At 37.5% G+C, this 12,225-nt stretch overlaps 1 protein-coding gene across 1 annotated transcript; it reads right to left on the reverse strand.

The window, feature by feature from the left end:
* Nucleotides 1-1,661: 1,661 nt before the first annotated feature.
* Nucleotides 1,662-5,614, reverse strand: CLDN3 (claudin 3). The gene has a single exon (XM_072428647.1). The coding sequence runs from the start codon at nt 5,192-5,194 to the stop codon at nt 4,550-4,552; it is 645 nt and encodes a 214-aa protein (XP_072284748.1). The 5' UTR covers nt 5,195-5,614; the 3' UTR covers nt 1,662-4,549.
* Nucleotides 5,615-12,225: the final 6,611 nt, after the last annotated feature.

Consider the following 12,225-nt stretch of genomic DNA (forward strand, 5'->3'; position numbering starts at 1 on the left):
TGCCGTTTCATTGTGAGGTTTTGCTCTCTCTTCTCTGTCAGTGGGCCTAATTTGGGCTCTCCAAGGCTGAAAAAGATACAGTTTTATCAGTGAACCTGGGTGATCCAGAAAACCTAGAATGGATTCCTTAAAGTAATTTGCTATTGGTTAGCAATTGATTTCAATCTTGGACCAGATCCATTTCAGGTTTGCTGGCCCATTCAGGTTCACTGATAAGAGTGTATCTTCTCCAGCCTTAGAGAGCTTTATTAAATCAGGCCCAGTGGGTAGATTGTAAATGCTACAGAGAACCATTTCATGATGCTGCTATCTACAATATTCTTCTGTAAGTTCAGGGCAGAAAGCAGAGCCATGACACCCTGGGCTTACAGGAAATGACTTGAATGATGGAAGAGGAGCAGAACAGCAGCATCAATGTGTCTGTTGTTGATAATGCAAGAGATGGGGCAAGCTAAGCAATTGCAGTGGCTTTTTTCATCTAATGTGGGATGGAGCTTAGTATATTTTGCCCAAGCTAGTCTTGAGCTTTAACTGCAGAAAAGAAAAATCAGATTTCCTACCCTCTCCGACAGGGCTATGTGCTGTGGCAGAGTTGTAGATCATGGTGGAAAGGAACACAAGTCCTTTGGCAAGTAAAATGGCTCCGATAAGTATGCACAACAGCAGGTGATGTTGTACCCTGAGCTTCAGCTATTTGTTTCAGCTGTGGTCCATTCACATCCCCTGCATTGTCATGATTAGTATACATTATCCTGATCTGACATTTACATTGGGGACATGACCTTTGTAGTTATGCCACCAGAATCATAAAACAATGGGACTCGCTCTCTACTTGCCTTGTTGTTTTTAAATAGAACACGGATTCACCTCATATGAATTAACCAGTCTCTAAGGGCAGCCATCATGCCATTATAAGTTGTAATGGTCATTTGAAATCTTTGTAATTAGTAAATGATAGGATGTGTGTGTACATTGCCTGGGAACAAAAAATTTCCCCAACCCTGTGGGAGTTATGATCTGGAGTTGCTTCAGCTGGTCAGGTCTTGAGCCAGCAATGTTATGTGCCTAGAAACTCGGGTAAGCTAACTCCCTGAATATACTGAATGAACAGGTTTTACCAATAATTGGATTTGTTTTCTATCTGATGGCAGAGGCATAAACCAAGATGGCCATGCAAGGATTTATGGGGCTCAAATTGTAAGAGAGTGGATTAGGTAGCATAGGACATAATTTTCACACACGGATTGGCCACCACAGGGTCCAGACCTTAATTCCATTAAGAGTCTTTGAGATGTGCTGGTGAAAACATTACACAGTTTTCCGACCTTCCTATCATCAATACAAGATCTTGGTGAAAACAATGCAATGATGGAAATAAATAATGTGAAATTGCATAAGCTTTTCAAAATGATACCATGGTGAATGTGTGCCATATTCGTATTAATTAAATATTAATGTGTAAGTACATCAGACAGTGTAATATTCTAATCTCATCAAGACATTTTATTGTGTGTATTAATCCAGGGACTTTTTCAGCTGCTATACTTGTGGTCAACAGGGAATTTGTGTGTGTGTGCGTTGGACCTATATCATTTTTCATAGCTAACTACGCAGCAAACTACGCACAAACATAATAAAACACATAAATAAACAGTCAAAACCATGATTTATGAGTATATTTTACTAAAAAGTTTGCCGTCACAAAGAAAATGTATACAAAGTTGTGGTTTATACTAACCTAATAAAGGTTACAAAGTGAACTTTGACTAAGATATCTGTAAAGTTTTAATAATAAAAAAAAATCTGTAATCATTCTAGATCATTTAATCAAAATGTTCTCACTGAAAAACTATGAGAGATGTCAGTTGAGCAACATTTTGTTTGTCTACCAATCCCTAAGTGCTGAAGATGACAGTGCAAAGACCAGGACTGTTGTAAACAGAAAAAGATAAGAATTCCTTCCACGTTATTAGATAACTATAAAACAATATATATACTGTACTTTACATTGGAAAACAAGGATTAGTAGACGTGAATAATTCTCAAGTGAATAAATTGAAATAAATATACAGTTAATATACACACGATGAACATGTGCTGCCTTTAGGGCAAAGAATCACATATCCTTGTTCGGGGTGACACAAAAAGAGCAAAGCAGCTCTTTTCCTGTCCTACTCACAGTATTGGCTTTGTTGGATTATAGTGACAATCTATATTGCTGCTCAGTCTGATGCCAATTATCTACATTGTAGAGCATTTACTGGCCCCTGATTATATCTGGGATCCTTAAAATACTGCTAGTACATTGTAAAGCATGTGTCCTGTGATCACATTTTTTTTTACTGGTGTTGCAATATGCCAGATTTAAGTTTATTACTATGTTATGAGACCGTCTTTTTATGACCTATTACCTCTTCACAATGCTAAAATAATAAAATGTTAACACAACCAAAATTTTACAATCAGTTTATGTTATTATCAAACACATTTGTCTCTGAATAGGGTTTGTCTTTGTTATTAGGTAGTTATTGGGATTGTAATGAAGTATCCCATAGTAAAAAAATTAAATAAAACACAATTAGAGTTAATCATGCTTGTAAGTTCCTTTATTGAAAAGCAAGTCTGCACTTGCGTTAGTAAAGATATCTTTAATATGCATTAGGAGCATTAAGTAGATAACATACTGATACTTCTATGTTTAAGCAAGACGAATCATACCACTGCACTTCAACAAGACCAGTACACGTACATCAACACTACACAAAGAAAATGCAAATATTGAAATCCCCTTTGTAAATCTGCCATTCAAATTAGAACTATGGGCTTGCCAAGCCTGTTGGAGACTAACGTCTCATTGTAACTGAAAATTCCACTTGTTTTACACAACTACACAAACACTGAAGCTGTCAATTAATGGGAAACTTAATGCCCCACATAAATTACTATGCCCTTTTAAAATAGCCAGTCACTTGGTGAGATGGCAGTGAAAATGCAAGTTAAACTCTACTAACAGCTTAAAACCTTCTTTTATCAGGGAAAGCATATTAATGTGTCACCAGCTCATTTATGGAAGGAGAAATATGCTGTAATTTATTAACAAGAATCCAATTAACATGCCACACAGCCTGCACACAGATTCAGCCCACGTTGTGGTAAAACCTGGGAAAAGGGAAGAGACAATGGGTAGGCAATAAATAGGAAAAAACTTTAGGAGAGAATGTTTTAGTGAGGCAAAAAAAAGTACAGTAAGAAAGACGAGTTAAAAACCGAAGGAATTTTTTCAGTGTAACTGGTGGGGTTGACTGATGTTGTAGGATCAAATATCAGTAAAACCCATTCTCTAAATATTGAGCTTGGGAAAACTTGATCTATAAGATGGTATTATAAGATGCTGGAGAACATGCATTTTTCATTGACTGCCATTTGTTCAGCAGCTTTGGTTTCTGTATCCTGGGAAGCTTTCCTTGCCTTCTACAGTTACATTTCAACAGGCTATTGTAGAAAACCCCTAAAGCAAAAGTCACAGATGGAAGTCTGCATATCACTATTAAAACTTGAATGTATCCCAGAAAAAAATATGTCAAATCCAGTACTCACTGAAGATGGTTCATTCATGTACTGAAAGACAACATTTTTGTCCAGGAGGACTTTATTTATTTGGGTCCTGATTAAGATCCCTTACGTTGAAATGTTGCTTTGTACTGGGTGAATAAATTCACTTCGACTGATTTCTGGGATTGTGTTGTCTATGCAAGCTTTGCACGAACTACCTTTAAGCAGTAAGTCCTAATAATTGGATTTATTCCAATTATTAGAACTTTTTTTTCAACACTGGCACTACAACCCTAAAACTAACCATATTTTATGTTTTGTTACCAAGATTAGATTTAAAAATAAACTTTAAATGCTGATTGGTTGATAAGGTTAACAAAAGAAGTTTGCTCTAGTTACCATAAATTACCCTAATTACTTTGAGAACATGCACATTTTGCATTCTTGATAAATAAAGTTCTGTATGGTAGAAATATTGAACATTATTTAAATAATATACAATGCTGTTTCTTCTTCCCTTGCGGGAACAGCGCTTCCTTCATCTAGTTTTTATGAAATTTTAACAACCAGCAAGCAGGTAAGGTTTCCCAGTGGTTAATGGTGCTGTAACAAACAACAGTGCATTGTTCGGTGAGTAGACAGTTCACTCAGCAGTTTGGGATGTAAAGAGTTATATTACTTAAGCCACCTCATCTCTGCCAAGAAGACTTGCCCCTCCCAGTTCAAAAATATTCACCCAAAGCCACGACAATAAAAAGCATCCATTCATGCTGCTTCTATATTCACGTACACATAAAGCCAATGCTGTACATTTAACATTTGTGTTATATATATAAAAAAGTACTAATAATTTCATCATTTAGATGAGGGTTTATAAAAGTCTGTATTACCGATGTCTACTTTTCCCATTCTCTCCATAACCAAAAGTCACCTGCTCTTTCTTGCCACTTCAATAAAGAGAGTACTCCAGGTCCATTGAACATTTTTCATTTCCTCTTCAGACGTAGTCTTTTCGGTCATATCCAGGATTTGTTGACCGGGCTTGTGAATAAGCCACTCTGGATGCAGGGTACTTCTCCTGTTTTGGGGGGCAAGTGCAGCACAGCATAGCGCCACCAAGCATTAGAAGAGCAGAGGCTGCCCACCCAATGTACATGGAGGCACCCAGTTCTCTCTTTTGAGCATCCACAACTAGCGGGTTATAAAAATCACGAATTACTGTATTTGCTGACCAGGATACGGGGATGAGTGTCATGAGCCCTGAAAGAATAAAGATGATCCCGGAGACAATCATGATCTTGGCTTTTGCTGATTCATCTTGGACACAGTTGGTGCATTTTGCTCCAATGATGGAGATCAGGACTCCAATGACAGCAATGACAATGGAGATAACGATTAAGGCGCGAGCAGCTTGTAGATCTTGAGGAAGAGCCAGTAGAGAGTCGTAGACTTTACACTGCATCTGCCCAGTGCTCTGAACTACGCAGTTCATCCATAGTCCTTCCCAGATAATCTGAGCCACCACAATATTATTTCCAATAAAGGCAGTCACCCTCCACATAGGGAGAGCACAAGATACAACAGCACCAAGCCAGCCGAAAATGGACAGGGCCACACCTAATATCTCAAGTCCCATAGACATGATGCTGATCCAGATGTATCAAATGCACACAAGAATGAGAAGTGTCTGTGTGCTGGAGTTTTATTCTGCCTAGGAAATTCCTGCTGGGGTGACTGCCTTTTATTTACTCAATTGTTCAAAGAGAAGGACTCACCACAGACACAGTCTTGAATTTTTCTCTTGGTCAGTGAGTTGCCTCCTCTGCAAAGCTCCTGTGCAGTTTCTTCCACCACCTTCTGATTTGGCTGGGAGTTCTGTTTTGGCTTTCCAGTACCTCTTGGTGCTCTCACTTGATCAGCTTTGTCTCTGGCTGAAAGTTCTCTCTGGATGAATGCCCAGGTTAGCCCTGTAAGAACAATATATGAAAGATAACAGATGGTATTTTTTTCCTTTTCCGTGTCCGGTCACTAGCTATGTGAGACTGGCAGGTGTGTAACGGATCCTTGCACCTGTCCTTTATATCAGCATCAGGTGCAGCTGATGTCACAGCTCTCAAAGGGGGAGGGAATCTTAAAGAAGCAGTGACACTAAAAACAAACGTGAACAAGTTCTAATACCATATTATTGGCGTGTTAAGTCACGTGCAGATAAAACAACATCAATCGGAAAATTAAAAATTACAAATATAAATATAAATGGTCATGCAATAGGAGACAGAATTCCTAACATTGCAACTATGGCCTGAAACCGTCACTCATGCATTTAACAGTACATTGATAAATGTGTGGAAACTAAATTAGCCCCAGATAACCTTTGTTACAAAACTGTGGCAAGAGACACAAAACATGCCAGCTGAAACCTCTGCTTATAGCAATATATATAATTATTTGTATTCAATAAAGAAAAGTAAAATTGTAAAATGTTCTAATTACAACATTATAAATGTTTTTGCATAAGATTAAACCACATTTTTACTGGATTTTATTAGAAAAATGGTATTGCAAACAGTCTAAATTCTGCATTACAATATATATATATTTAAATATATATATATATTTATATATATATATATATATATATATGTATTTATATTTTTCTTTATTATTTAATTTAGCAGACATTCCGTCATCTCCTTGCCTTAAGTGGAAACATAGATAAATATAACTGCAATATTTGGAAAGTAAAACAAAAAAGAAACCCTTATATTACACCACATACAGCCCTATGGCCCTAGAAGCAATTCCTAATGACATCAGAAATAAAATTTATGTACATGCAAACATTTTAGGACATGTTTGGAAATGCCCAACATTTTAAGCAACATTTGTTCGATTCTTTTCACTCTTCAACTGAAATACCAGACCCATGGAAAAGTAATTAAAGGTGCTGATATCTAGGAACCAATCTATTGTTCATTATGCAATTACAACTGAATTCCCTGTTTTCTGTACTTTGGAATGTTGCTGTTAGCAATCAAAGGGTTACCTGGGTGTGATCTAGGACTCAGTCAAGGCAACTCTTGAAAAGCATTATTTTTTTTAATCTGTAAATTAGGACTCACCAGATAAGAGGATCCTTGGTGCCTGGAGTGAGCTTACATAGTTTGGCAAACAGTACTATGCGTTTTAAACCTTTTTTTAAGCAAGTGAAAAATAAAATACATCCCAGCTTGCTTGTATAGTTATTTGTATAGGTAACACAAAAAAATTGGTGTTTTAGTACTTGAGGTCTATTTACATCCATATGTTCCAGTAACACCCTTTTCTCACTGCCCATTGTGACAATACACAGCAACAGCTACCCAATTCTCTAATATAGTAGTGGGCAACTTACTCCCACTGAAACACCCCACAGTGCTCATAATGTGCATTTGGGTGAAAATTTTTAAATGTGATGTTGTATGTGGCGTTTAGTTCAAAATAAAAGGGCTGCTTTAATGTAACACAAGTAATGCAAAAAGACACATTAATATATATTTAATATGGCACCATAATGCACCACTAAAAATCCCAGTTTTGAATATTGCCCAGGCCACTATCTCCTCCTCGTGTGTGTTTGGGTTTCCTCCAGGCACATACCTCCCACATGCCAAAAATATGCAGGTAGATTGATTGGCTTCCTTAAATTGTGTTAACGACATATGACTATAGTAGACACATTGGACTGTGACTTTTGAGGGACAGTTAATGACAACACTATGGGTCTGATTTATTAAAGTTCTCCAAGTAATTGTAAAGCGCTACATAATATGTCAGTTTTATAAAAGATAACAATAATAATATTTTTAATAGCAGTACCCTGATTCACATAGCCTTTTTTAGCACATCTGTGTGTTGTAGTAAACTGGGTCCCAGTCCAAACCTGCACTGTGGCACACTCCCAGCCTATTTAAATGAATATAGAATTAGAACAGCAGACATTTAGGACAATGTAAATGTCATTCTGTAGGGGCAGTGTCAGCCAAGAGATTTGATACTCAGTATCTCTACTCTACTCTCTACTGAGCTCCTGCATAAGGCAATCTGAATGTGAATTTGTTTATTCACATTCAACAGCCGGCTTGTTGTTAGTTTGTTGCCTGTCAGGTACATGTGACAAGGTGTGTATGAACTTTATTCATTTCTATGAATAAAGCAGCTTTAGAGGTGGCAGTGTACAGGGTGACCCTGTGTTACCATAAAGAATCTCCGCTTTTGTCCTGTGTAGGGAATATATGGTAAATTTGTATATAGCTTTTTAAATTATATTTAAAACTAGGAATGTATAATATCTATTCATTTATTCATCTGTTCTGTTATTATGAACTAATGTTTAATATAAATAAAGACTTAAAGAGGAACTAAACTGAAAACTGTCAAAAAAAATATATACTTACCTTCAATCTCGCAGGGCAGTCTGATCCATCCAGGGGTGTCTTGCATCATGTCCCATGTCGTCCCGACATTAGTCCCAGAGCTTTTTCCTGGTTCTTCATCCTATGTTACCCGACCCAGGCGCAGGATTGGGTGGGGTAGGATAAAAAAAAATTTGCCGATCTCACACCGCATGTGTGAGATCGGCAAATTTTTCTGTTAGTGCAAAAAGGCTCCTTCTGCGCATGCGTAGGTAACGTAGGTATCCCGGGAGGCTTTGCACTCCTGTCCATTCTTGATGGCCTAGGCGGCCAAGAATTGAAGGGCGATGCTGCGCCTTCTTTTTTTTTTTTTTTTTTTTTTTTAAAAGGGTGTTGTACTTTTATGTAAAGTGAAAATTGAGTTTAGGTATGCCTTAAGGGCCATAATGCACACTTTAGTATTCCTGCAATAGTTGGCTGAAAGTTTATAAACCTCCCTGACGTTATTAATATTCAGTATTTTTAAATGTAAAAGAAGTACATTTAAAAATACTTAGTATTTTAAATTTCCTGCCCCCCCCCGCCTGCACGCAGATGCCCAGCCAGCATCTGCTTCCCCTGGCCTTGCATTCCCCACGTTCACACGCCGGGCATCCTTAGGTAAAGAAGAAGAAGGGTTCCCTCATGTTAAAAAGGTCAAGAAAGGGTGTCAGTTAAACTAATCTTAGAGGCACAAATTGCTAATTGTTTAAGAAACCCCTAGTAACCTCGGTGAGGAACCCAAACATTCAATGGAACCCTGGTTGAGAAACCCTGCACTGGAGGGTGGGACTAAAGCTGCGTACACACGTGCAATAATTATCGCTGGAAACGAACGACTGAAGACCGATCGTCCGATAATCGTTAACAAAAAAAGTGCGTACCAACGCAGACGAACGAGTTTTGTCACTGGAAACAAATGACCGTTCCGGCAGATCTGATTGAGTGACAATCGTTCACTATCTATTGTGTGTAAGGTCGTTCAGTGATCGTGGATGTTTCTGCAGTACACTTTCTCCTGTATATTTTACTTCCTGCATCGTTCAAACGATCATATCCAGCATGTGTACACTATTGGTGGATTATATTTGAACAATCGTATTGTTACAACATTGTGCACAATACGATCAATGAAAATAATCGCGCATAATCGTTAGTCGATCGTTTTGTAACGATAATTATTGCAAGTGTATACCTAGCTTTACATTCTGTGGAAGAAAACAAAAGGACATTTCCTTATATGACACTGACACAGACACATGACATTGTTCTCATTTCTTAAAGCAGTTTCTTAGACTACAATGGCACAAACTTGTCATACAGTACAAATGTAATCAGGACTTTACCTGCTATGATTCCTCCCCAGGTTTCTACAGTTACAGTAGCATCATGTATTTTATTTCCTCTGAAATTATTGTTATCTTTTTTATTGGATATTTTGTAACAGCCAGGTTATGAGTAAAAGCTGATATAAAATGTTTGTTCTTCTTTACCTTCCAGGTTCCTCTTCTGTGGCTTTTAAAATAGATGTTAATGTACTGTAATATAGACATATTTTAAGATATTGTTTTATTCAAAGTATTTCTTAATGTTAGGTTTATCTAAATATATCTGTTTATAGGTGAAGCCAAGGCAGATGACTAAATGAGATGGTCAAGTCATGTGCACAATCCTGACTGTTCTCCGATGTCTTCGATTAATTAATTAGAGAAGGTATTGTTGCAAACCAATCATAGATGCCTTGTTGGCTAGATGACTGTGGCATTGCCTTCTTGCTGATGGTAGTTCTACAAAATGTAGGGCGTTATTATTATTAATATTATTATTACACAGTATTTTTTTATAGCGCCATCATATTACGCAGTGCTGTACAAAGTCCATAGTCATGTCACTAGCTTTCCCTCAAAGGAGCTCACAATCTAATGTCCCTACCATAGTCATATGTCTTTATTATAGTCCAAGGTCAATTTTGGGGGGTGGCCAATTAACCTAACTGCATGTTTTTGAAATGTGGGAGGAAACCAGAGTACCCGGAGGAAACCAATGCAAACACGTTGGCAAGAAACTTGCTCTTTCACCATCCAACTAATGAGGGAGCTGAAAACATTGTAAGTGTTAATTTTGCTGATATATTTTTGATATATCGTAATCCTATGTTTTAATTCCTGGTTTTATAAATGAAACATGTTTATGTGTCATGATACAAATTTGATTTATAAAAACAGGAATTGAAACATAGGATTAAGATATATCAAAAATATATCACCAAAATGAACACTTCCAATGCTTTCAGGAGCACCACATGGAGGTGAATATTTCTGTTTCCTGTTGTGTTCTGCTTAGTGTTCCTGCTGGTAAATTCTTTTCAGCAACAAGATCTCTGCTAATGTGACATCAACCTCACATGCTCAGATGTTGGCTGCACCAACAGCATTTAATGATTGCATTCCAAAGGGAGGGTTGGGTTGAATTTTTATTTTTTGCCCACAACTTGGATTGTTTTACTACATAAGGAGGAACATTAAACACAGATATACAAACACACACTTTTAATGACACAACTAAATCATCATTGGTGCTGTCATTTTTTCCATACTAACTTATTTTGCTAAAAGAGAACTATAATTTAAGAATAAATAAAAATCAAACAAGCTGGTTGTTTATTGCATATAGAACAAAGTATATCCCTTCTGCAATAAAACAAACACCTGTCTGTGTGCAACCTTTTATGTAGTGTACACTGAGCTGTGCATGCTGCACCTTTTTTTGCCTTTAAAGCTTGGTTCCACTTTAAAGCATATTTAAATTCAATAATAGAAACAGAAAAAGCACTTTAATGTTATCATGTGGTCTATTTTCAAGTTAACTATATTTGTAGTTGTGGCATGTAACATGTTTATTGCATTCTCTATGAAGGATCCAGGATGTTTCTGTTTGCCTTTCTTTAATACTAATGCAGCATGCAGAATTCACTAACCTTGCTAAAATGCTTTCAATGTAAATCTTCTACAGTGCATTTGAAGCCCTTTAAATGGGCCAGATTTAATAAAGCTCTCCATGGCTGGATAGGATACACTTTCATCAGTGAAGCTGGGCGATCCAGCAAACCTGGAATGGATTTCTTAAAAGTAATTTGCTATTTGTTAGCAAATGTTTTCAATCCTGGACCAGATTCATTTCAGGTTTGCTGGTTAACCCAGGTTCACTGATAAAAATGTATCCTCTCCAGCCTTGGAGAGCTTTATTAAATCAGGGCCAATGTTGGTGTTTGAAGCATGTCAGTAGCAGTGAAGACTGGGTCTAAAGCAATGTCATTTTTTTCTTATTACTAGGTTTACTGCTTATGGAGTTCAGATCAGGAAGGATTTTGGAAAATAGACAGATAGAAGTTTGAATATATGCAGAATCAGAATTTTTCAGAAATAGCTAGGCAGGACTGGTGTAGGGATTTTCTGTCTGGCATTAGTGTCTCTAATCCAAAGTTATCTATTTAACTGGTCTGACAGCTGTAATCAGCTATCCATAGCTGTGACTATTGTTTCTACTTTCCGCAGGTTTGATCATGTTTCCTGTTGCTGAAGGACACCAGTCTTTGTGCAGTGAACCATTCCAAATGGGAGGTGTTTGTCAACCTTATCAATCATTGAAAATATTGCTCAGTGAGGTGAGCAGAGAGGAACAGATAAATACCAGGGTTTCAACAGTTTGAAAGGCGAAAGCAACCTGTGTATCAGCGTGTACATGTGCCATGGGGTGATCCCACAGGGGCCTTGCGCTGTGCTCCCCGAGGTCTGACCATAGGTTCCTTCTGGGTTCTAGTTAAGGCCTGCTAAGAGAGTTGCCAGATCTGGTCTACCTGAAACTAGACCAAAGTCATATGTTCCGGGGATCCTAAGAATGGGGGTGCCAAGAGTCAGGCCTTCCTAAATAGAAAACTTGGATACCAAACTTTGGTTCTGGAGCTACTTCACCCCAGGAGGGAGTCTGGGTATCAGTAAAAATTTTTATATTTAAGTGTTTGAATGTACTTGATGAGAAGATAGAAGACACCCAGGGATTAGGCTGCTAAACTAAAAAATCTCTATCCCTTCAAACCTGAAATTTTTTATTTTTCTGGGTGTCCTGCACTTTCTCCTTTTCTCTCATAGTCCACACATTGTTAATAAACCCATAGACGTCAGGAAGAAACGAAGCCTTATTGTTTTTATTTTACCACTGGGCTGAACCCATTCCATGTGCA

This window comes from Pyxicephalus adspersus, chromosome 1 (genome assembly GCF_032062135.1).
Source record: "Pyxicephalus adspersus chromosome 1, UCB_Pads_2.0, whole genome shotgun sequence".
Taxonomy (NCBI): domain Eukaryota; kingdom Metazoa; phylum Chordata; class Amphibia; order Anura; family Pyxicephalidae; genus Pyxicephalus; species Pyxicephalus adspersus.

Excerpts from the sequence above, each read along its gene's own strand:
- CLDN3 (XM_072428647.1), bottom strand. The coding sequence starts at position 5,194 with ATGTCTATGGGACTTGAGATATTAGGTGTGGCCCTGTCCATTTTCGGC.